We start from the raw sequence: 26,028 nt of genomic DNA, 5'->3' as shown, positions 1-26,028 counted from the left end.
ACTTCATTGCTTGTGGACCAGAAGACTGGGAACAAAAGGGTTACTTGTTTCCTCGCCGCCGCCTTCACCCCCAGATCGATTTTTCTTATTTAATCAGCGAGTAAAATGAGAGACACAGGGATTAAAAAAAAAAAAAAAAAAAAAAGGAAGAAGGGCAAAGTGGTGGGGAAGGGTTGAAAGCCAGAAGCTTCAATACAGAAAATCAGTCTTGGGAGTTCGCGCTGCCGAGTCCTTGCAACACGGAAGGGAAGCCAGCAAAACGCTCGCAGTTATTTCCACACAGCCAGGCTCCCTTTTCGCTCGCTACGCGCTAGTGGCTCATTTGGCTTCCCTCTGCCACCGAGCGATCACATACATTATTTCCCCCAAGATAACACAATCAAACTTGTATTTACCGACATCCTCTCCTCGCGGCCTGTTTGAGATTTGTTTTAATAAATAAGTATTTTATGTGAATGATGTAGTAATTGAAACAGGCGCACCATTTTTTCCCCCATCTTACTGCAGGAGGTTCCTCAACCCCAATCCGGTTGGAAAATAAAACGCTTTGTCTCCACAACCACCCCCCACCGCACCCCCACCCGCTCTCAGTGTGTGTTTTATACGTGTGTATATCTCAACCCCCTACAGTAGCCAAGAGAAAGCAGCTAGCCAATGAGAGAGCCCAGTTTCATAAAAGCTGCTCTCTGATTGGCCGGATGAGAAAGGGCAATGGGAACAAAGAAAAGTCCCTTTCAGGTATAGAGGCTGAGAGCTCCTTTTGCTCCACTCCCCCTGTGTGTGTGTTGTGTTTCAGTCCTGATTTCAGTGTTGCAGAACAAGCTTGTTGTGTGTGTGCACCAGGGGGATTTTTCTTTTTTTTTTATTTTAATTTTTGCTTTTATAAAAAATACACAGGACGGTCTGTGACATTTGATGGTCCATCTTCTTTAATAATAAATTTGTTGAAGAGATTATAATTTCCAAAATAAAGCGGCTGCAACTAAACACATTCAATGCAGTTAGAAGGAAAAGGTCAACTCGATCCAATACAGACCGTAAGTACGGTTGCGTGGTGTGTCTCTATATAGCACTTAGCGGGGACTTCATGCAGGGGAATGTGCGAGTTTTATGCATTGAAATGAGGAACTAGTTACAGGGTTTGGCTTTTGCATTGAGAACAACAACCCAAGAAAGGGTGAATTTTTATTCAGTGGAGGGTGAAGCATTTGTAACTTCTTCACACAAATTAAGCTTGACTGGGCACTTGGGGTAACTTAGAGTAAATTACCTTTTGGGCTCTAACCCAAGGAGAATAAAAGTGACACAGTTACAAATCCTGATCTGCAGTGTCCATTCTCTAGCGCACCTCACCCCACCCTCTCCTATCCTAGCTGGGCAGGACCCTCTTCCAAACCGAGCCAGGAAAATGGGGGCAAGGGCAGAGCAAGCCGATTTCTGTCTCTTGTCACATCTAGTGCCCAATAATTTAATATTAAACAAGGGAATAGTCACCCATTACATGTAATGGTTATAATTACCGTTTTCCACCTCCTTAAAAAAGCAAGCAGCAAAAACACCATTAAGGAAAAAAAAAAAAAAAAGCCCCACCCAACCCAAACAAACCCACAAATAGTAACAATGGTGTGTTTATTACAGGACCTGCCTAGGGAGCTAGCAAAATGTTTTTCTTTGTTTAAGACATTGGTGGGGGGGGGGTCCCTAAAATCCAAGTAGCTTGGAAGTGCCCTCCCCGCTCGCCTGGTCGTCCCCATCCCGGCCCCTTGGGAAAGCCGACAAATTGGAGATAAGTTGAGGAAAGGTTTATAAGGTGTTTCTTTAAAACATCTGCTTTGCTCTTGTGCTCATTACATTTCACTCCTTCCGAACTTCCGAGCCTAGATCTGCGAGAAATGTTTCACATTCATAACTTTGTAGCTGCTCCCACTGCAAGGGCGGGGGTGGGGGGAGGCGGCGGTGGGGGAGAGTGTGTGCAGGGGGAGGGGAGAGACCTTCAGCTTTTTTTTTAAAGACCAGATCAGTATTTTCTTGATACGCTTGTCACCATTTTTGTTCTCACGACAACCAATTGAGCCCTTGATCCTCACGTGATGTGAAAGGCTTGCACTGTAACAAAATCGCTTCTTTTAGATGGTTGGTTGTTGCTAACTCGCCCATCCCCCTCTCCCAGCCCCGACATTTCCAGCAAAGCGACTCTCCACTTCCAATCCATCAACAATTCATTACTGCTTTTAGCTTCCAAACGCCAGCTAATTAAAAATACTAAGCCAAGCTCTGGGGCCATCTGACTAAACACAGAAGGGGGTGGGCGAGGGAGGAGGAGGAGAGAAAAATAAATAAAAAGGAGACGCACCGTTTGCTGCGACTATAAATGGGAAAAACTATCCTGAAAAAGGTCGCCTTAAAAAAATCTTTTTTTTTTTCCCCTCTAATTATCGAATTACCACATGACTGATTGACTTGAGCGACAGCAGATTTTTTTTTTTTTCTCCCCCTCAGGGACTTATACTAGGAACTCGGTTCCTTTTTCTTAAAACAACATAAAACAGGAAAACATCACATCCTTTAGGTTTCGAAGACTGAACCAATTTTAAACGCCGTTATTTTCCCCACCCCGCCGACCCCCGCCCCGAGCGAAGGCTGTTAAAACTGGTTTATCAGCTCCCTGAATCCTCTGCTCCCCTCCCCCTCGCACCTTTCTTTTTCTCCTCTTGCCGGGCTTCTCGTCCCCCCCCCCTTTCCTCCTCCCCCCCTCCCCACCCCCCGCGTCCCCCTCCTTTCCTCTTAAGTTAGTTCAAGAAATCAAATCTGTCAGGACGGGCGGAAAAATGCCACTTCCCGACTAACAGGCGGAATCCAGCCCAGATTTTCAGTCCTTTCTTCTTATTCTTTCTTCCCTTTCACTAATTTATCCCGATGTTAGCACATTCTGTCTTGTTACTAGCGGACGCCTGTAGGTTTGCTACATGGGATCATTACTTACTGATCACGGTGACTCTGAAGTCTGGAACTGAAGGCGGAATGAGAAGTTGGGAAAACTTTTTTCTCTAAGCTCGCTCTCTTTTTTAAAAAACTATTATTCTCGATGCTTGTTAAGAGGAAAAAACCCTTTTGGTGCTTCTGTTGTGAATGTGAAACATTATCTTCCAGCTGTACAGTGACACATTTTTTTAAGGAGAAAAGGACTGATTCGTTTGCCAAAAGGGGGATGGGGAGGTGGAATAATGTTATCGAGTGATTATTCTGGCTGAGATGTGTTATTTGGTTCCTTCCTTCTTGATCATTTGGTGTTTAAGTAAAATGAGGCACAGGCTTGTTTGCCGAGTGGAGTGGGAAAGGCATTTTGATTTGCTGGCCTAATTAAAAAATGATAAAGGATTAAAGGTAAGCAATGTCTGTGTGTGTGTGTGTGTGTGTGTATGTATATTTATTTATTTTTTCTTGACAACTGTTAAAAAGGGGCTGATCCCTTTAAAAACCGTTTTAACTGATCTTTGTCAAACACACACTCATTTGCGGTCATTGAGGCCACCTTGGCGCAGATCACTTAAAGTGTATGTCTTAATCAGTTTCCCGTACAGTCAGTAGCACCATATTTAACAGACTGAGCAAGTCTGTGACCTAGGAATACGGTAGAATTGTTGAGATGTAATTTTTTTTCTCTCCAAAGGCAGATATTTAGCCTTTTATTTAACACTGTCTTTTCTTTAATAGAGAAATGCTCTGAAAGACATGTGTGTATATTTCAAGAATAAAATTGTATTAACTGTTGGGAAAGACAGGATAGGAGAGGGGGGTATGGGTATGGGGGGGGCGTATTGGTTGTTTTTTTTTTTTTTTTTTTTCTGTTCCTTACTGGGAACAAAAACAGATTGCCCAGACAATTTGTAAAAAGAAGTAATAAAATTAGAAATGAGGAGAATTTAGTAACATCATTCTGAAACTAGTCTCAGAGAACTTCCAGGGTCTGGTCTTTTAAATTGCAAGATCTAGGACATGTTTAAGGATGTTTAAAGCGTGTTCCTTCCTCTTGTCTGAGTGTTCAGGCTGTGTTTCTGGGGTTGTTATCATGTGTATGTGCCAGAAAGAAAAAATCCTAAACTCTCTCTCTCTTTTTCTTTTTTAAACCTTTCTGGACTTGACTCAGATCCTTAAGATATTTTGATGCCTTTAAAAAAGTGATTATCCTTGTGCTGTTCATAAAGGGTTTTTCTTTTTTAGCTGCTGTGAGATGCTTACTGTCATGGGTATGTTTTTCGGGTTTGGTTATTTTCCTTTAAACCTGATATTGGACTGTGGAGACAATACATGAACCACTTTACTCTCCATCCTTCCCTGTACCCCTTACTGACTCCCCAATATTAATCGTTTTTTATTCTGGTAACACCCAGACAAGAAATATTCGACTTTTCCCCCCTTCACAGGAAAAGGTGGACCTGGACTGAAGGGTGTAAAAATCCCTGGACACATTCCTGGGGCAGGAAAAAGAAGAGGAAGATTAGAAGATTTTTTTTTTTTTTTTTAAGAGAAAGCCCAGCGGAGCTAAACGAATGTCCCCTCATCTCCAAAGGAAAGTTCATCGGATTTTTATTCTAGAGAGCTCATCTTCAGGATGTCAGTGAACATTTCTACGGCAGGAAAAGGTGTGGATCCAAATACGGTTGATACTTATGACAGTGGCGATGATTGGGAAATCGGGGTTGGAAATTTAATAATTGATTTGGACGCTGATTTGGAGAAGGACAGACAGAAATTTGAAATGAATAATTCCACCACCACCACTAGCAGCAGCAACTCCAAGGATTGTGGAGGTTTGGCCTCAAGTGGGGCCGGTGCTACCGCAGCCTTAGCTGATGGCCTAAAATTTGCTTCTGTTCAGCCCTCTGCTCCCCAGGGGAATTCACACAAAGAGACCAGCAAATCAAAAGTGAAAAGGAGTAAAACTTCTAAGGATGCTAATAAATCTCTGCCTTCTGCTGCCTTGTATGGGATTCCCGAGATCAGCGGCACTGGCAAGAGGCAGGAAGTCCAAGGGCGCCCTGGAGAGGCAACTGGCATGAATTCAGCGCTGGGTCAAAGTGTGAGCGGCGGCGGCGGCGGCGGCGGCAACCCGAACAGCAATAGTACCAGCACCGGCACCCCCGCTGCCACCGCGGGGGCGGCCTCCTGTGGGAAAAGCAAAGAGGAGAAGCCAGGTAAAAGCCAGAGCAGCCGAGGCGCCAAGCGGGATAAGGATGCGGGGAAATCCAGGAAGGACAAGCACGACCTGCTTCAGGGCCACCAGAATGGCAGTGGCAGCCAGGCCCCCTCCGGGGGGCACCTCTATGGCTTTGGGGCCAAGAGCAATGGAGGTGGCGCGAGCCCCTTCCACTGCGGGGGCACTGGGAGTGGCAGCGTCGCGGCTGCTGGGGAAGTTAGCAAAAGTGCCCCGGATTCAGGGCTCATGGGAAACTCTATGTTGGTAAAGAAGGAAGAGGAGGAGGAGGAGAGCCACAGGCGAATCAAGAAACTGAAAACTGAGAAGGTAGGATAAAGTCGCCTTCCTAGATCTCCTACTTTCCTCTTTGTGTGCATTTGTGTGGGTGTTGGGGGGGGAGTGCCTCTGTGTGCCTCACACCTCTTCGTGCTCTCTGGCTCTTTGTGAGATTTCTGTGCATCCTTTCTACGGACGGTGGGGATGGATGGGGGAGCTTACTTGGTGCAGTGTTTAGCTCTTGCTTCAGCTGCTGCTTGTGCTAGCATTTGGGTCCCCAGGTGGGAGGGCCTGAATGTTCAAAGAACCTTTCCCCCCACAGGAGGGCTCCTGGCCAGTCAGCCAATTGCGGTGTGCTTTTAATAGAAAACCTGCTCCTGTACCCACTTAACTCTTGTCCTTGTTTCTTGTTGAAGGAGAACTGTCTTCTGTTTTCCTTCACATGTCCCAGAATTTCTGGGTACTGTGTCCTTAGGTGCAAGGTTCATGTTCCCTCCTGGGAGAGGTATGTCGAGGATTCCGATTTACACTCCATCTTCAACCCATTTATTTTTTTTCATGATGTTCTCCGAAACGGTTCTATCAAAGGATATCATCCTGTTTTTGGTGCTGAACTAAACCTTGGCATCCCAGGCTCATTGGTTTCCTAACTGTGTAGGAAAGAATGGAATGGTTTTGGTGGCTGCTGGGACTCATTCTTTGCTCCCTTGCCCAGTTCTTAGCTGGAGACTTTATTAAAGAGTGTTACCGCTTGGATTTCTAGTTTGACCTGGGAGCTGAAAGGTTGGTGAGAAAAGTGAAATAGATTTGGTTGATTGGTATTCTGAAATGTGGAAACGTAGCCAAAAGATACTAGAGATCTGTGTTGCATTTAAGCAGTGGGGAGCCTTGACTTAGGCAGTTTGGATCTTTCCTCCCATCTTTGTCATTGTCTTAAAGTCCACGTAGACACACTGCCTTTGAAAAATTGGCCCCAGTGTTGTGCCATTTAGTGCTGGAGGCCTTGGACTTGCTGGTCTGGCAATTATTGTGCATTGAGTTTTGTCCCAGAATTGCAGGCACTCTGTTCATGGAGCAGGTTGGAAGTGAGCTGGTGGAGTGTGTGCTATGTCTATAAAATTAATCTTCAGATTAATTCTAGATTGTGACGTGCAGAAGCAAAATTCATACCATGTGGTTTGTGGCATGGTTGTTTGGATATATGCTTATTAAAGAAGGTGATTCTTGCTGTTTCTAACTTGATCAGAATTGCGAATGCCTTGGGGTGAATGTTTCTGTGCACAATTACTCCCTGTTGTCTGTTTACATCTTTTTATTTGTTTTCATGGGTTTCAGATTTAAATGGGCGTATGGGGATGAAGTTTTGGTTTTATGATCTTTGAAGTTGACGAAAGGTACCCGAAGATGTAGATAATGCCGACATTGCAAAAAGCCTCTGAACGTCTGGTTCTTTTATTCATATCCCCATGGTCAGACAGCGTTTTACATGGATGAACTGAAATAATCCAGGTTTCGATTCGTATGCTTCAATGTGTAGTTTCACATAATTTCTTCTAAAAGGCATTGTGAAATCTTATTCGTACAGTAGGGCATTTACTTTTGTTGCCAATAGTCTTCAAATTGCAGTTCTAATCTGCTCTAACTATCTAGATGAATTGCCCTAATCCAGTGCTCACAATGGCTGTGGTTAAGGAGTCAGAGCCATTTGATTGGATTCACTGCTGCCTGGAATGTGGGAGGTACTGCCCTTTTGCATTCCCCTTAGCCTTTTAATCTTCCAGCCAAATGTTCACATTCAACAATTTTGTTTAGCTGGCAATCGGAACATTTCAGTATCTCAAAGGCTGCTGTCATGGCAACTGAGATTAGAGCGTGGTGTCGGTTCTCCAGTTTTTGTGTTCTTTTCACTTTCCAGTCGCAGAGGAAACTGGATGAAAAATGGAAGAATTAAATTATTCATGTACTTGCAACTCGTCTTCAGTCAGAGCAGTATAAATGTGATAATGTGAGTTACCTAATGAAGAGCAAACAAGTCTGGATGGGCCTGGAGTGGAGGAGGGGAGCAAGCATAGTGCATTTAGATTCACGCCACTGCCAACCATGGCTACTGGTTGTGGGCACAGAGATCCTTCAGGGCTGGCTCTGAGGGCCTTCAATCCTGCAGTGTTGGCCATTCTCTGTCAAGCTGGGGTGTTGGCTCAGGATCTGGAGCACTGTTCCTTCAGGCTTTCCACCCCACCCCTACCCCACCCCAGAAGAACTTCTCTTCAGACGGCTTTCCTCCTTGGCACACAGAGATGGCACTCCCTTATACAAATGCCACCCAGGGAAGTGACTCTAACTCCACAAACGCTTGGTTGTATAAAAATCGCCTTCAATTTAGAAAATACGTCCTGATGATGGGAGGGTACCTATTTAGGAGGGAAAGATTTGGTAGGATAAAGTTTACCTGACAGAATCGTTCACTGAGGCATCCTTTGAGAAAGGTTTTTTTTTTTTTTTTTGCCGTTTTGTACAATATTGTAATTTCAGCCTTGCCTGATTATTTGGGCTTGTGAAGAGTAAGTGTTTCAAAAATGAAGATGATTAATTTTCAGCCATCCCATGTGGCTCATGAGGGGCCCAACATGAAAACCAAAGGCCAGGGGACTAGTGTGTAATGTGGTATGCATGTGCTTTTTTTTTTTTTTTTTCCCTTCTGGTTGGATGGTTCACAGGAGATTCATAAGACTTGCTGTCACCAGTTAATTTTCACAGCATGCTTAAATGTCTATTTTTGGTCTGTTTATTCTGTTTCTTCACTACACAAAGTCGTGTAAAACATGATAAATTGGACCTTATGAAACCTAATTAAATCAATGAGTGTTCTACTCCTTTATGTGGAAACCGCAAGTATGTTGTAAAAGTCGCCACTCCCTTAATACGTGAACAAAATCAAAACATGCCATAATTCTAAGATGTTTGAGCTATATTTCTATAGCCATTTTGTGGTTAAGCCACCAGTGACATGTCTGAATAAGTAGATTTGACGGGTTGGCTTTTGGTTGTTAAAACCTGCTTCTCCACCTGCCTACCCCCGCCTTTCTTTTGAAGCATAATAGCCTGTTTTGAGGCTCTTCTGCATGTATCCTCTTTAGCCTCAGTCTTACAGTTTTGAGGTTATCAGTTGCAGGCATTCAGCTGGGCTAAATAGGTAAATACAGTGTACGGGTTTTTTGGATGGCTGTGGATTTGAAAAATGCATGGCAGAAATCTTAAAAATAGCTGAGACTTCAAATACACACGAAAGGCCCAGGAGATCTTAAGAGTTGGGTCTTAGGGTTCTGACTTTTCAGTACACTTTCAGAAAAGAGAATGATTTCTCTAATATCATGCTGCTTTCATTAAGCTGGTCCTTAGCAGTCTAAATGTGGTGTCTACAAATGGACCTGTCCATGAAGGATATCATTCATTTTATTTTATTCTCCTGTAGAAGCCTTTTTACACTTCCCTAGGGAATGCTGGCACATTTTCTAAGTGAGTGTGAGCAGCTGAAGAACATATTTTGATTAATGAGTTTTGTGGATGATATGCTCTCCCCCGTCCTCCAAATACAGTGCCCCTGACAAATTCTGCTTAGAGAGTGCAGTTTATCTACTGTGAAATAAAAGGGCAGAAAGGTCACTTGCTATAATTAAAAAACAAAGTCCATTGTTGTTGGACAGCAAACTGTTTTGAAAGCTACATAAGGGATTTAGCTGTTAAAAATGTTGGTAACTAAGGGTGGCTCTCAGTCAGCATTGATGCAGCTGCTTTCTTTTCTGTAGGCTTCCTTGGAGGGGGACAGGGCTTTTCAGATGGGTACCCAGGGGGCTGCCCGTTCCCCAAGGAAGTTTTCTGTGAGAACCCGCGGAGGCTTGGCTATTGGGTGACCAGGCACATCGCTGGGTTCTGAGCAGAGTATTTGAGATCTGCTGTGTTTCTTTTTTCGTTTTTTTTAAAAATGCAACTGATCAAGATTGTGCTGAGATAAAAATAATGTTTAGCAACTTTTAATAACTTTGCAGATAGTCTGTTAAAAAAAGAGGCGGGGGGCAGGGATTGACCGTCCAAATGTCAATGAGGTTAAGAATGCTCTTCCAGTGAAATTGCTTGGCCGCAAGATGGTTTTAATTAGAGTGTTATAAAGACTTATTTTTCCTAAGCAGCATTTTATAGTTAGTAAATGAAATGTATGCCGAAAGTGCTAAGCAGAAATCTCCCTAACCACAGAGGTGTTCAATAACCAGGTTCAAACTACATGGAAAGAACCATCTGTTCTTCGTTTTCAGCATGAAAAACACGGATTGAATGGCTGAGATTTGCTCCAATTTTGACTGTGTGTGCGTGTTTTTTTTTTTTTTTTAATTTAAAAAAGTTCACCTGGTACTTCACAGGAACTCGAAATTGCAGTAATATGAGCAACACTGTGAAAACACATGTTCCGACATTTATTTTAACCAGTTCCACTTTTATTTAAAAGATTTCCAGAAGCCCAGCCATTGAACACTTTATAATGGTTATTCGGTTCCTGCAGGCAATCCCAATGAGGGGTCAGTTCTTCAAAGATCTGACTGTTTAGTCCGCACCTGAATTATTCTGTCAATTTTCCCCCTGGAGGCAAGGGAGGGGGGAGGCAGAGGCTCTCCCAGGCTAACTCTGGTCAGCCTTTATTGGTTAATCTAATTGTAGGTGGTAGCATCCTGGGCTGATGTTGGCTCTACACAGACGTGCTCTGGTTCAGAGCTGTGAGTCTCAGATTGTTGATAATGAGGGAAATATTCTTTGAAGGATGATAACTTTGGAGCCCTTGACTTTTAGATGCTAAGCTTCTGGGTTCTGGTTTTAGTAAGAGCCCAGGGTAAAACATTATCCCCGGCCTTTGTTTGAGGTCTTTTATAGAAGCTAATGACTGGGCTTGTGCCTCTCGGAGATAAATGACATTATCTCTGAGTGGGCTGACAGGAAACAGACATGTTAATGGTGAAGCTGCGGGGAGGATCTGCCCCGGTTCTGACAAAAGAGTGGAGAAGGGACCCCTGGTTGTGGTCATTAACACATAATGCATTCTTGCTCTTCCTAAGAGGCCCTTGATAATTGGAAAGCTATTTTAGCCACAAGCACTTAAATCATAAATCTACTCCTCCTAGTTCCTTTGCATTCTTAAAAGTAGCCAAGTCATGTGTTTTTTGTTAACAAGTGTGTGATCTGGCTTTTTTAAAAGGGTGGCAGTGCCAGGCGGTGTGGCAGTGACGTTTGGGAGGGCTACACATCCCACTGTTCCTTTATCAGATGGGATCTCTCTTTTGTCTTTCGCCCCCAGCTCAGTCGTCCCTCTACTTTAATACACAAAGAAGGGGGTCCAACAACTAAAGAGAAATCACTTTTATGCTGGAAGAGGTCTCGCGGGAGAGGGATAAAAATCTATATTTTATAAGTTGGGGAAAAGATTTCGTGCAGCGATTTGAATGTGATGAAACCTGCCTTTTGAAGTGTATGTTTAAAAAGTCATGGGTATAATTGAGTTTCAATGCAGTTTAAACTCTCTGCTTCTTGAACGGAGATAATTGCCATGTTGAACACACTCTAGAGGTGTAGAAGAGGTGGAAGGATCATGTTATTCTATTCTTTAATATTAAGCACTGGAAGTTTTTCATAGTAATTACTGTAGCACAACATAGTTTTGATTGCCAGCGCTCTGAACTTGCCAGTGATCTGAACATCAAGGGTTTTGCTTGAATACTAAACAGTTTATTCCTAAGTTACTTGGGTAGTATTCTTGTAGAACATGAAAGCTAAGGGAATTCTGGGCTATCCTTAGCAACATCAGAGTGGAAATAATGCTTCTCCACTGGGACTATTGTCATATAATAATAATACCCTCTTCATCTGTACATTTAAGGTTACAGGGAAAGTGAACAAGTGAAATTCTGTCCCAAGAATGACTTAAGTCATCCTTACAGGCTCATGCAGGGATCTTACTGGTATTTGGTGCCTGTTATTTATTTCATAGGTGTGAGTATATACATGTTATAATTGCATGTGTGGATGTTGGGTTGGGAGTGGATTGGGAGCATTTAGTTAGCATGGGCTTTGTTCTTTTAAAAAAGTCACAGTTGATTTTCTGTTCCACTCTGCTGCAAGGTAATTAGCCCCTCTTTGTCTGTGCAGTGCTCTCTCCTGGCTGAAGTTTCTTTAGTGACTTCTTGCTCTTGGCTGTACTTTCTTTTTAATTTAAGCGAAAGGTTTTGGCAGTTGGAACAAAGCCCTTGCAACTGAATGAAAGGCTGTTAAACAATTCGTAGTGGATTGATCATCAGGCTGTTTGTAATGTTATTTTGAGTGCTCTAAGGGCATCCAGAAGGGGAGATTGGTACTTTGCTCCTAAAGCTAAGTTTTGCATATCTGCTTAATTTTGGTTAGAAATACCTTTGGGAATGTATTAAAATAGATGACGAGGTTTTGCCTGAAGAATTAAAGAGATTACCAAGCAGATATTATATTTTGATAAGTCAGTGGCTCTTGAACTGCGTGGATCTCCTCTAGCACCCAGAAGTACAGCCCTATGAAGCTAAATGAGAATTTTAAAAATATGTATTTTGGTTGTAATAGAGAACTCAAAGGGGGAAGGGTGTTTCTGTTAAAACAAATGGGTTTGAAGTAATGAATAAATACGACTGCTGGTTTTTCAAAGCTACTCTTTCTTCTTTCTCATCCCCACCTCCCAGCGCAGTTTATTATTCATTGTGACTCTTCTAGCACAACTACTGAGCTTTTTGCAGCTCCTAAGAATCCTCATTCTCAACTAGCACCTTAGGAGAAATGTGCCCACAGGGACATCTAGGCATATTCCAATCATGCCATGTGAATGAAGTTTTCAGAGTTTAAAAATATATTGATTATATTTCACGTTATCCTTAAAGATTTTAGAAAGCAGATATTTAGGTTGTGGAATTGGCTTATTATGTTAACCACAGAGCAGATGGCATGGAGCCATAGACGTATAATTTTACTTAAAGGGACTTTTAAGGTTTTGATGTGTTTTCTTTTCCTCTTATTTCCCTGATGGCTTCTTTTTATTGAAGGGTAACTTAAGGAGACCTGGTAGCAATTTTACTGCCTTTCCCCTGACAGTTTGAAATAATAGCTCGGTCTTTGGTTGCACTGATCTTCTACTAGTCAACTTGATTCTGGTTTTTGTCATGTGGCAGTGAATTAAAAAAAAAAAAAGTGTTGGTAGTATGTTTTAAGAAATGGACTCTTTTATATGCTTCAATTAGCAACAGACGACAAAGTTCCAATTGGTCACACTTTCATAAACTCCTAGAAGTCCCTGTTCGTCCTTTTGATTAAAGAAAACTCCTGGTTTGGTTTCTCAGGAAAGCACATCTGGTTCCCTGGCAGCTTTAGGTCCTTCTTTTTGTCTTTTCGAATTAGTCACTGAAGGTTCAAAGGTCCTCTCTAAGTTGTTCCTTGTTAGGTTAGCAAGCTTTCCCCATCCTTGAGGGCCGTCCTTTTTTTTTTTTTTTTTTGGTTGCTACACGCACCACATGTTGGAATTTACTTGACATAAAAGTACCATTTGTTTCTGTGCCTGAGTTTTACAGTTTTACCCATTTTTCACATAGAACATCATCAGGATGAGCTGGAAAGCATCTCTTTTAACTTTTTTTTTTTTAACAAAGTGTGCATAGCCAGACCAGATTACTTTTGGATTTCCTGTCACCTCCTTGGCTGATTTATGGATGGCTCATGTTAAAAGCAACAATAATGTTTGAATTGGAAGGGTTGAAGCCTTGGGTTTTCATTCTTCATGGAGAACTGTTTATTTGTGTGTGGTTCACCACAGTACATGGATAATGCTATCAAATCTGTGCTTTATTATAGGCTTATGACTAGCACAGCAGCACTTCAGTTATGTGTTTCTGCCTTTTAGTTCTTTGCCAGCTCTTTTGTGATGGAAATGAAATTAGAACCAAATCTTTGCAGCCAAGGGGAAAATAGGCACAACAAATAGAAATTGTCCCTTGAGCCAGTTCAGAAGTAAGCAGTGGTGATTTAAGAAACATTTTTTTCTCAGAGTAAATGAATTCCATAGGAAAAAAAAAAAAAAAAGGACTCTCGATTTAACTTTTCCACAAAGATCTGTGGAAGATGAGCCGAACACTTGGACAAATGGAGGCTGTTCCAACAACGAGGCTTTCTCCCTTTATATTCTCTCACATCTGAACTGATTGCAAAGCAGTTCACATTCCCAAACCTTTCAACTGCTTTGAAGGTGGAATTTGAGTTCAGTAATATTGTTGGCTTCTGCTCCCCAAAGGGAACAACATGATTTTAGAACAGAGCAATTGAGCCTTTCCGCATCAAACTCCATTTGGCCAATTGTCTCCATTTACATTCCTTGCCCAAATCCTTCACCAGCCTTTCCCATGATGCCGCAGCAGATGCCAGACACTGAAGTAGAAAGCGAGCAGCTGTTTCCATTACTCCATTGCTGCATTATCCTCCGCAATCTGCTTGCCTTTTCGCTCCCCTCCCCCACCTGAAAAAAAAGAAAGAAACCTTCTTTCCCTCTGACGTTTCCCTGCTCGGGGGTTTATCAGCCAGCAGGTTTTCTATCTTATCAGGACCACGGATTTCTTGGGAAGGCCCAGGTTATTGTTTGCGGCGGGGGAGCAGATGGAGGGCCCTGGGCTCCCGGGGGCGTGGCCCGGCGGCGCGCTCCCGATGGTGGGGGCCCGAGGCGGGGGCGCGCGCAGCCGGGGCGCGCCCTCCTTCCCTCCCCGGACCCGTTTATAGCCCTGAGCGCTGTAAATCTGTCAGCTCTTCACAACGCCTTCACCTCTTTCTTCATTTGCTCCGGCTTCTAGTTTGACAACGTTCCCCTGAGGCGGAATTCTAATCTGCTTCCAATTAGTTGCAAAATGTGACTGAAATTTCCACGTTATGACTGCTGTTTTACTTGCACGCACACATCTAGAAACAAATTAATGCTCTTGAATATTTATTTTTTGAGTCTTTGGATTTACTTTAAGAGGAAGAGTTTCCAACTGTTTGGAATGACTTCCAGGATTTGCCTCCCCCTCCCTTATAATACCCTCAGTTTTTTTTTTTTTTTTTAAAGAAAAACACAACTACAGTGTGTCCCCCCCATCTCTTAATAAGTCTTTTCCATCTTTTCAAGATTTCTCCAAATGTATTATGTATGTTTAAGGTATACAAATAAATTTAAGAGTTCCCGTCGTGGTGCAGTGGTTGGCGAATCCGACTAGGAGCCATGAGGTTGCGGGTTCGGTCCCTGCCCTTGCTCAGTGGGTTAAGGATCCGGCGTTGCCCTGAGCTGTGGTGTAGGTTGCAGACGCGGCTCGGATCCCGCGTTGCTGTGGCTCTGGCGTAGGCCGGTGGCTACAGCTCCGATTCGACCCCTAGCCTGGGAACGCGGCCCAAAGAAATAGCAAAAAGACAAACAAAAAAAGCAAATAAATTTCGTAGTATTTCTAAAATAAAACAAGGATGTTTACCCAAGTTTAATGGAGAGGGTCTTCCTGGTGCTGTGTTTTAATGGAACACAAAGAGACTCAAATTCGCTGCCACATACAGCTTAAGTGTATTTGGTCAAAACACAAAGGACTTGGGACGCACTTTTAAATTCTTTCATTTGCTACTCAAAAAATAAATCAGGTCATTAATTGGCTTAACGAATAACAAGGGCAGCGGTAAAGATGTAATTATGGGTACTGTTACCCGACAAGTTTGTGTCTCCATCCTGAGCACACTCTCCTGAGCACACCTTCTGGAAGCTGTTGGAAATTCTGGACTGCAGTAGGTGTAGTCGATGGCTTCCTGTGACTCCAGTACCCCCTTTCCTACATAACCCACTGTTAGGAGAATTCTCTGGACTCTGGGTTTTGGGGGTGGTTCTACTTTGAGGGAACTTTTTTTTTTTTTTTTTAACGGAGTTACTGGTCCATCTCATTATATGTAAATGTTAGAGTTGTTGACGTCTTAGTTGCTGAGCAAGTCAAATTTAGCTTTAAGTTTAAAAAAGTATTTTTTCATGACTGCGAATTTAAGTACGAGGCAGTCTTGGGTGTCGTATTTGCAGAGAGGTGGTACTCTTAGAGAATGTAAACAGCCAAGTTTACTGATGTGTTTTATAGTGGTGTTCAATCCTCAGCATCTTGGCAGATTGATATCAACAGTAGTAATGGCCTTTAAAGAGGTGTGAAGAATTTTATTGATGGTGAAGTGGTTATGTTGATCACATTACTTTGTATTAGTTTTTAAATAACACCTTTACATGTAAATAGATCGATTTTTTTCCTATGGATTTTTTTCCCCCCTATGGCAGGCATCGTGGCAAGCATCATCACGTGTAATCATAAAAGCCCTATATTGATTGATTTATAATGTCCTTTTTTATGTGCTGTTTTCAGTCTCTGTAACTAGGAGGTGGGGCACTTATTTCACTCGATTTAAAGACTTACTTAAAATTATTTATTGCATATAGGATAGAGATGATTTCATTTATTTTCTTTAAAAACTTTTAGCCATGCTGAAATTCTCACCAAAGGAGTAGAAGCGCTCTTTGTATTGTTTGCTTGCTTCTTGGTCTGTGACTGGTAGTAGAAAAAATAGCCAGATTGAAATCCATAAAAATTTAAATGTGGGCCTTTCTAGAGACCTCCTGGGTTAAAAAAAGAGAGAGAGAAAAGAGTGGCCCCATAGTGAACTGCTCACAATGGGCATGATTGTGCTAGCCCCTCAAGTCCTGGGGTTCACTAATTACCCTTTAATGAGGTCGGTCTGCCCCAGCTTTCCCCCTACCTTGGGAGGAAAAGCACGCAAGACAGTTGGAGTTCAAGTGGACCTTGCTGTATTTGCAACTTAGCATAACTCCTTTGAAGGCCCCCAAGGCGCCTAATTGGGGCTGGGCATTTTTGTTTTGGGGGAGACTACACACAGCTCCCCATTGTGTGTATAGAAGCCATCGTGAGTCTTGGAAACATTATGTGCTTTTGTTGATGGTGCATAGTTTTATAAACTCCAAATGAGCTTATTGCCTTTTAACCATTGGGAGCACTAAATAATGGAAGAACCTAGAAGTCTTTGGGTTGGCAGTTTTTTTAAAAAAAGAATGAATGGTTTAATTGTAGAGCCAACCATTTGTTTACAGATTAAGAGTTATTCAGTCACCAAATCCTATGGACCAGGAGGTGGAAGAATGAGTCCGTGAGGTATAGGAATTGAATGCCCCATGTTATGTTTTTGTGACCATGCTTAGCTGCTTTTACCCTTGTTTCTCACAAAAGAAGAAGGAATTGTTGAATGGTGAGAACTGCATGGCTAAGTGTACTTTTTAAGCTGTAAAGAGAGAGGGGGGCAGGGGGAGGGCAGGCAGGTTGTCATTTCTTTGCTGCCTGCTCAGGAAGCTGAAAAAAAGTTCTTCCAACTGAGGAGGGGGACCCAGGCTGTTGCTGAATTTTCTTGTTCAAATGACGTGGACTGGTGATGGTGGTGGAAGAGGTAGGCAGTAAAAAGTGGGACGAAGGGGTGTGGGGTGGTGGTGTGAGAAATGGGGTGGTTGGTGGGGAGCCTTTGTTAGAATGGCCCTAATGCATAATTGAGACCCTCTGCAGAAATTCCCCAGTATTGCATTAGTTAGTGGCCATGGTACTGAATAGAGGGAAACTGCAGCCATGGCAGTGAAGTGGTATAGCAGTTTTGGGAGGGGAAGAGCTGTTGCCTGGCAGCCAGAATTTTAGGTTGTCTTTTCTTAATTCTTTTCTTTTCTCTTCTTTTCCTTTTTTCTCTTCTCTTCCTTTTCTTTCTTTTTTGGCTAGATTCTAACAGTAGAAGACCAGAAAATCATGGCATTTGTTCCCGCTGTGGTTGTGGTTCTTCTCCTCTGTTTATGAACAGTGGGTTTAAGGAGCTCACTAAGTAAAGTGCTGTTTTCTAGAAGTATCATTTTGAACACGCCCCAGTTCCCTGTTTTCTATTTTTACATTAATCTTCTTGGGAGTGTAACCCTTTATCTCACAGTGTTCTTTTGTGTGTAAACTGTCACCCTAAGGGTTACTTACAAGTATTGTTTCTACGTAATGTCTTTGTATGTTGTTTGGCCATGAAAAAGCCCATTCCTTCGGTAACATTAAAATTGCTTGTTACTTGATGCATATTTGATAAATTGAACTTACTGGCTTAACATGATCTTGTTTTGTTTTGCTCCTAAAAGCTCTGGTACCGATATTTTGGTATGATCCTCTTGAAATGGCTTGGTTTTCAGTTTAAATCATGGCTGGTAGCTTCATTTTACACGTCTTTCTTTTGGAGGGTAATGAGCAACAGGAGGATTATAGGCATGAGAGGAGGGAGGGTATGAAGATTAGATCTAAATGGCTTCAGCCTTGTCAGACCAGTGACCTTTTAAAATGTTCCACTGTTCATTCTGGATGCTTTTCTATTAACAGTTGTTATATTAGTGAAGAAAGAGACTGGATTTTACTTCTGTGGACATCCAACATAATTTTAAAACTTCAGGCTTTGAAGTCTCTTAAAATTTAGCCCTGTTGTAGTCACTGAGACTGAATTTAGGTAAATATGTTTTTAAACATTCATGCCCCCCTCCCCAATCAGGTTCTTTCTACCAAAGAGATAAATCCCAGCAAATGCTCACCTAAATTTGATTTCTTTGTGAGTAGTTTGACTGTTAATCTGTGCTCAACCTAGGTTTACTTTGCAAAGTAAAGCAGAAGTGCAAAGATAAGACACACAGCTCCTGCTTTGCAAGATTGAAATCTCTTTGCAGTTCTAATTCCTCTTGGAAGGAAAGCGCCCCCCTCTCTCGCCGGCCCCCTGATCTCCACCCTCTCAAATTGTTAGTGCCTCTGCTGTGTGACTCCTTCTTTAAAAAAGCACTTAAACATAGCATTTCAGTGAGTTTAGTCTTTTCACATGTTCATAGAGAACAGGGAATCTGTGCAGAGCTTCTGCCTTATACACAAGGGTGTCTGGTTCCTCCTAACTTGCTGTGTATACTGTTTTAAGTGGACGCTTTTTGTTGCCTGTGTAAAATGTGAAAGGAAAAAATGTTAACCTTCCTAAGATGCTTTGAAAATGATTTTTCTAAGCCTGCTTACCCCAGATGAGTACGTTCTATTTGAGCTCATATTAAAGGCTTAGTTAAAGTCTCCTTTGAAAGGCTAGCAGAGGCATCTGTAAGCCTGCTGTAAATTCATGTACATTATTTCCTTGTAAAAACCAGTGTTTTCCATTTACCCGCAGTTGGTACAGCTGCAGAGTTACTTCCCGCAGATCCTCCCGTCCAGTCTCAGATTGATGGGAGGTTTGTACCATCTACAGCTCTTTATGGCTCCTGACACGAAATCACTTGCCTTTGTTGAATTTCAGCTGAAAACTTGAACACATTGAATTTTCCCTTTCTGACACTTACAGTGACATCTGAAGAGATTTGTAGACTTTTGTACTGGAAAAAATCTAGAAGATGCCCAGTGTATTCAAATCACATTTTTACGGGTGTTCAACACATAAAGATCTGTTCACGTCTCTAAATTTGGTGGGCAGCTTGTCAGCACACACCAGTAGTAGGAGGAAGTTAAATGGTGGAGGAAAAACAGGTACCGTTTTATCTTTGTGTCTGTAAAAGAAATTCTGCAGGGTTTTGGAAGACGCTCATTCTGCCTCTTTTGTAACTCACCCTGGGCTCTAAAGAGGAATACTCACTGTGCAAATATTCTGTGTGACGAGGTCTAGTCGCCTCCACGTTATTTGAGCCTGGATGTGCGTGCATAATTGGAGAGATTATTGGAGAGAGAGTGTTTTGCTGTGGTGGATGTGGTTTAAATCCTAGCACTGAGCATAGCATTTACTTTCTCAGCTTACCCACAAAATCTGTGACTAATTTAGTGAATGTGAAGATTTTAGTCCAGATGGTTAGGTTTAATTGTAAAAACTGGAACGATTTCAAAGTACCCTTTGGGGAGTGCGGGAAACAACAACTAAACAACAAAAGAGAATGAGAAGTAACTGTAAGTCCCTAAATATAGCATATTTGGAGATTACACATTTATAAACACACACACACTATATGTATATACATACATATATATATATATATATATATATATATGCAGTCTGCATATACATGCATATATATTTCTGCATGCACAGTCAAGGAAAAGCTTGAAGAAGTTATTATACCAGTCAGAACAGCTCCGATCAAGAAGAAAAGTGGGGGAGTTCCCGTCGTGGTGCAGTGGTTAACAAATCCGACTAGGAACCATGAGGTTGCGGGTTCGGTCCCTGCCCTTGCTCAGTGGGTTAAGGATCTGGTGTTGCCGTGAGCTGTGGTGTAGGTTGCAGACGCGGCTCGGATCCTGCGTTGCTGTGGCTCTGGCGTGGGCCAGGGGCTACAGTTCTGATTCGACCTCTAGCCTGGGAATCTCCATATGCCGTGGGAGCGGCCCAAAGAAATAGCAAAAAGACAAAAAAAAAAAAAGAAAAGTGATTTTTAATGTTTTAAGATTTAGTGGGTTCTCTTTAAAGGGTTTCCTACTGTGTATTTGGCCTTTCTGGGCCCAAAATAGGTTTCCCCTCAAGTGTGTTAAGAAGACACCCCCTTCCTGTCACCCTCTATTCTTGGTTGGAGAGCATTGCCCATTACCTCATCAAGTTTTTGGGAAATGCCACTCTTGCCCAGGCCTTGGCAGATGTCCCCTGGCTTTGGTGCTCTCCGAGGCCTGGGCCAGCCGGTTCTTCTGACACAGCAGCTGTGAAGTTCAACAAGGGCGTGAGCTTGCAGAAAGGGGTGGCTAGGTGGTGACTATCGCCGTGGAGGGACCAGCCTCCTTTTCAAAGCATCATTTATTCCAAACAGCTCTTGTCCTAGAATGAGCACAGTCATCCGAGCTGATGCTTTTAAAGCTACTCCAGCTACTACTATTGGCTGCTTCCTATGCAGGTCTTCAAGAGCTTCAAGGATGGAAACTGTGCCCTGCTCTGCTGTAGCTGGGACACCTCTGACTTAAAACCTTGGACGGATAAATTGGCTTTGAAGTTGGTGGGCTAATAGGGCTTTAGAGTGTACTTGGTTTCAAGTACCTGGAATTATAAAGAGTGAGAGGGGGCTGGAGAGAGGGTTAGTCCGTGGGCCTGTTGGTAAGATCTGCTTGGTTCAGGTAGAATGACTTATGGTTCATGTCATAGTGGTCCACAAGGCAAGCCACTAGAAACATGCTCAAATATATATACACATTGTATAATACTCAGAAAACTTACAGAAAATGCGTTAAAATTTTCTTTTTCTTTTTTTTTCTTGGCTCTACCCATGGCATGTGGAAGTTCCCAGACCAGGGATCGATCCCATGCCACAGCAGTGACCTAGGCTGCTGCAGTGACAATGCCAGATCCTTAACCTGCTGTGCCACAAGGCAACTCCAAAATCAGTTAAATTTATATGTGTTACATTTACCCTACATCCGGTGCTTTAACATCTGATTATTAAGCCCTCAGCCTTTTAAAATGTCATGAGGAGGAGTTCCCTTCGTGGCGCAGTAACGAAACCGACTAGGAACCATGAGGTTGTGGGTTTGATCCCTGGCCTTGCTCAGTGGGTTAAGGATCCGGTGTTGCCGTGAGCTGTGGTGTAAGTCACAGACGTGGCTTGGATCCCGAGTTGCTGTGGCTCTGGCGGAGGCCGGTGGCTGCAGCTCCGATTCGACCCCTAGCCTGGGAACCTCCATATGCCGCAGGAATGGCCCTAGAAAAGGCAAAAAAGACAAAAAAAAAAAAGAAAGAAAACGGCATAAGGAACTAAGGAACACAAGCTTGAGTTTGTCTTTCAAGGTAATGAAGAAAAGTAGAAAGCCAGCCCTATGGGGCTGGTGATTTTCAGATTATGGAAAACGTGTAACACCCGCTAAGAGAAGGCACTTCTTGAGGAGAAGTGTAGATTTTGGAGCCTGTTATCATCGGTGACATGGGAGAGCAAGATAATGCAAGGTCAGCCGTGCCAAAGCAGAGCTGGTCTTTGTTTTGATCCCCTTGGCTACCTTCCTTTTAAAAATACCTTTCTTTGGGAGAGTTCCCTTCATGGCCCAGTGGTTAACGAACCTGACTAGGATCCATGAGGGTGCAGGTTCGATCCCAGGCCTCGCTCCGTGGGTTAGGATCTGGCATTGCCGTGAGCTGTGGTCTAGGTCACAGACACAGCTTGGATCCTGCGTTGCTGTGACTGTGGTGTGGGCCAGCAACTGTAGCTTCGGATTCATCCCCTAGTCTGGGAACTTCCATAGGACGAGGGTGTGGCCCTAAAAAAGCAAAAAAAAAAAAAAAAAAGTCTTTCTTTGGCTCTCTGGTGTCTCCCCACCTGCTCAGAGCCTTATTTTTCTTCATTTATCAAGGAGCTTTGCCCTATGAGCAATCCATTGAATAAGTGAATAAGTGGTGATTTTAAGATGGTGCCACTGTCTTACTATGAGTAGACTTTTAAAGGATGGAGTTCACATGTGGGGACTTTCTGGTAGGAGGAGAGGTAGGGAGCTTCCCTGGTGTCCTTATCACCGCTTTGGGGCAGTCATCTTTTCTGCTCCCAAAGCTAATGTTTTGTAAAGCTGATTTTGGAGAGAACCTCTCTATAGATGTCTCTCAGCATTTGAATCTGATATCAAGGTGTAAATAATGAGGTCGAAGCAGAGTCCAACATGGCTTTTTTTTTTTTTTTTTTTCCTTTGTCCTGATCTCATGGTGGATATTGTAAGGGACTTTGATAGCTAATGGAAGGAGTAGGGTTCAAATAGGGACGTGATAGGCAAATGAGACCCTGAGCATTGATACATGGGGTATGTCAGACTTGATAGTATGAATGTCATAATTTTTTCTTTGTCTCTGTCACTAAAATTTTATGTATTTGTACCTTCATGTAAGTTGTGTTTTCTTGGCACATTTCTGCAATACCTGATGTATTTGATTTGAGAAATGAAAATAGTGGAAATAACGTCTATAACTGAACAAGATCTGTGAGGGCAGCTGTCCAGGGTTAAGGCTCCTGGACATCTAAGGACACAGGTCAGGAAGATAATAGATGATAAACTCACCCGTGTACCTGTCACATCACCGCAGACCAGAGATCCCCACAGTTTGTGCAAGCAGTGGTACCTTTAAATTCCTCTGAAACCTTGGTTGCCTATTTTTTTTCTGTTGGAAACCCTGTCACGTCTTAGGACACAGGGGAGAAGAGTTGTTGAAAAAACAGAGTAGAAGTCTTGCCTACTTGTTGGGATCCTCCACTCTTGACTTTTCTTTTAGACCTTTGACATGAGGAGTTATGTGCAAGAGATGAATATGAAGCAGGGGCTGCTGGAGGTGTGGTTTTGAAGCCCAGGTAGAGGGTTGAGAGCTGTGGCAAGCATGAACTTTAGAAGGGAGAGAAAGAATTATGTAGGAGTTCCCGTCATTGTGCAGTGGCTAACGAATCCTACTAGGAGCCATGAGGTTGCAGGTTCGATCCCTGCCCTTGCTCAGTGGGTTAACGATCTGGTGTTGCTATGAGCTGTGGTGTAGGTTGCGGACGCGGCTTGGATCCCACATTGCTGTGGCTCTGGCGTAGGCTGGCAGCTACAGCTCTGTTCGAGCCCTAGCTTGGGAATCTCCATATGCCGAGGGAGCGGCCCCAGAAAAGGCAAAAAGACAAAAAAAAAAAGAATTATGCTGACTTGTGGGGAATCACTGCCTGTCCTCCTAACTGGATATTCGTACTGTCTGGACATACTTCCTAGTCGCTCTCTTGGCCAACCACACACGCTGCTAAATCCACGCAGATGATACACATGGACTGTGTCCTGGGCAGACCATGTCTGTACTGGGTTGGGAGTGAGGTGCAGGTCGGATCCTGGAAGGCCTTGCAGGCCGTGGTAAAGAGGTTAGTTTTTCGTTTGAATACGATGAGAAGCCTTTATGGAATTTTGAGCCAGGAAGTGACAAAATTTGCTTTGTTTTTGAAAACGTGCCCTTGACTGCTGTGTAGAGAAATGACTCCAGAGAGAAATGAGTCAACAAGACTTTTTCACTCATTCTTGCAAGAGAGGATAGACTCCTTCAGTAGTCGTGGAGGTGGTGGGAAGTGCCCACATTGTGCCAGGTAATGAGGAAAGGATTTGGTTGTGGAGTGGTGAGAGGAAGAGAGTTAAGGATTTGGGGGTAGGCGCAGTCAAGAGTTGGGACACACTTTTGCTCTACCCAGTGCGACAGGGAGAGGTTACCTGGAGAGTATAGTTGGAGAAGCCAGGGGCTCGGAGCTGAGCCATGGAGCACGGGGGGAGCCAGCACTGCGTCCATTGAGGAGGAAGAAAACCAAGCCAGTCTGGTGTTTCTGGAAAGCAAGCGAAGAAATTCTAGCAAGAGCAAAATGGAATGTGTCCAGTGATGCCAAGAAGTCAGGTTAAGGTGAGGCTCAGAACTGACTCTTGACTTTGGAAGGCTGTCTGTTATCGGTGATCTTAACACAAATGGTCCTGGAGGGAGGGGGTAAGGGATCGGGGGACTGAACGTCTGAGAGGAGCACTTGGATTTCCCGTGGAAGATGGAGGAGAACAGATCACCGTGAGTTCCCTTTTTATATAAGGGACATGATGAGGTCAAGGAATATGTATATTTGTCCTCTTTTTAAAAGTAGAACACAGTTTGGATATGCTGATGGAAATGATACAGGAGGCAGGGAAAAGCGGATCATTCCTCAGAGGGAATAAGGTACCCTGGAGTAGGCCTGGGGTTGGGGTTGGGGATCTGGGACCGGGGTGCATCTGTGAGCCTCTGGAGCTGGGGTAGCTCCTCCATTGTAATAAGAGCAAAGTCAGAAAATAAGAACAGATCTGTGTGTGTGTGGGTGGGTGGGTCGGGGGAGTTGATAGGTTTTGTGGTGGACAAATTAGCAAATTTTCATTTTGATCGTGTGCAGTATGTTGTTGCTGTGTTAAGGGGTTCTTTTTAATACAGATAGCATAGACGACCATTAAATATGCATATTTTTATTCTCTGCCACCTAGAGTTTAGAAGCTTTGACCTTCTTGTGTTCTGACAGTAGAAATACTGGAAAAGGCGAGGAGTCCATAGGGGTCTCAGTTTCTTCTTTCATTCATTCGCTTATTTGTCCCTTCACTCAGTAAATACTTTTTTTTGTCTTTTTGCCTTTTCTTGGGCCGCTTCCCACGGCATATGGAGGTTCCCAGGCCAGGGGTCGAATCGGAGCTGCAGCCACCGGCCTCCGCCAGAGCCACAGCAACTCGGGATCCAAGCCACGTCTGTGACTTACACCACAGCTCACGGCAACGCCGGATCCTCAACCCATTGAGCAAGGGCAGGGACCGAACCCGCAACCTCATGGTTCCTAGTCGGATTCGTTAACCACTGTGCCACGACGGGAACTCCAGTAAATACTTTTTAAGCACCAGTTATATGCCAAGCACAATCTGGATCCTGGAGATACCGTGGTCAACAAGCAAAGTCTCTGCCTTTGAGTGAGGACATGATAGTCTGTGAGGAAGAGCCGTATGTTTTGCTGGAGCTGAAAGCGGACAAGGGCAAGGAGCTATGAAGTTCAAGAGGGAGTGTGAGGCCAGGCTCCAGGGATCCAGGAAGAACCTAGTACGACTTTGAGCAGTGGCCAGCCAGGCTGTGACTTTGGTTCCAGAAGGATCTCAGTGAGGGGACCTATCTAAGCTGTTCCTCCAGTCTTAACCAATTTCATTCTGGTTTCTCAGTGATTAAGGGAGATGGAGCGGGGCTGTCTTGCATGAATCTTAGGAACTGATGATGTCAGGTACAAGATCGTAAATATTAAGTTGTGTAGTTTTTTTTTTTTTTTTTTTAAGCAGAGAATAGACAAAATGGTACTTTCCTCAGAAGGCATTAAAAAGAGACTTAAGGTTCCCCAGCGTGAATGTTTACTGGATGTACACACACACACACACACACACACACAGTATTAAATAGGCTATCATTGCTAAAATTACTGATAACAGATATTTTAAATGATGATGTCAGAGTATAAATAGAAATGCTACAACAACAACAACAACAACAACAAGAAAGAGACAAGGGGTTCCTGTCATGGCGCAGTGGTTAACGAATCCGACTAGGAACCATGAGGTTGTGGGTTCGGTCCCTGCCCTTGCTCAGTGGGTTGGCGATCCGGCGTTGCCGTGAGCTGTGGTGTAGGTTGCAGACGCGGCTCGGATCCCACGTTGCTGTGGCTCTGGCGTAGGCCGGTGGCTACAGCTCCGATTCGACCCCTAGCCTGGGAACCTCCATATGCCGTGGGAGCGGCCCAAGAAATAGCAACAACAACAACAACAACAACAACAAAAAAGAAATGCTTAATTTTTTTTCCTTGCACTTCCTTGGCGCTCCTGGGGCTTTAACATGCCTTCTGCCTTGGAGACTGATCTAGGGCCCTGAGAAACCAGTTGCATATATTGAATACTTTTTATTTGACTTAAAATTTAAAAAGCAGTATA

At 43.4% G+C, this 26,028-nt stretch overlaps 1 protein-coding gene across 5 annotated transcripts in view; it reads left to right on the top strand.

The window, feature by feature from the left end:
• The first annotated feature begins 748 nt into the window (after positions 1-748).
• Positions 749-26,028, top strand: part of ZNF608 (zinc finger protein 608) — a 113,838-nt gene continuing 88,558 nt past the window's right edge. The window contains exons 1-2 of one of the 5 annotated variants that reach the window (XM_047778522.1): positions 792-1,037; positions 4,425-5,524. In XM_047778522.1, the coding sequence (XP_047634478.1) occupies positions 4,613-5,524 (912 nt within the window). In that variant the 5' untranslated portion in view covers positions 792-1,037; positions 4,425-4,612. Of the gene's footprint in view, positions 1,038-2,751; positions 3,385-4,424; positions 5,525-26,028 lie in introns of those variants that run through there. The other 4 variants (XM_047778523.1, XM_047778520.1, XM_047778524.1 and 1 more) reach the window with 4 other exon arrangements.

The sequence above is a fragment of the Phacochoerus africanus genome, chromosome 4, assembly GCF_016906955.1.
Source record: "Phacochoerus africanus isolate WHEZ1 chromosome 4, ROS_Pafr_v1, whole genome shotgun sequence".
In the NCBI taxonomy this organism is placed as follows: domain Eukaryota; kingdom Metazoa; phylum Chordata; class Mammalia; order Artiodactyla; family Suidae; genus Phacochoerus; species Phacochoerus africanus.
The sequence above is the reverse complement of the archived record's forward strand: the minus strand, read 5'-3'. Positions and strand labels throughout refer to the sequence as shown.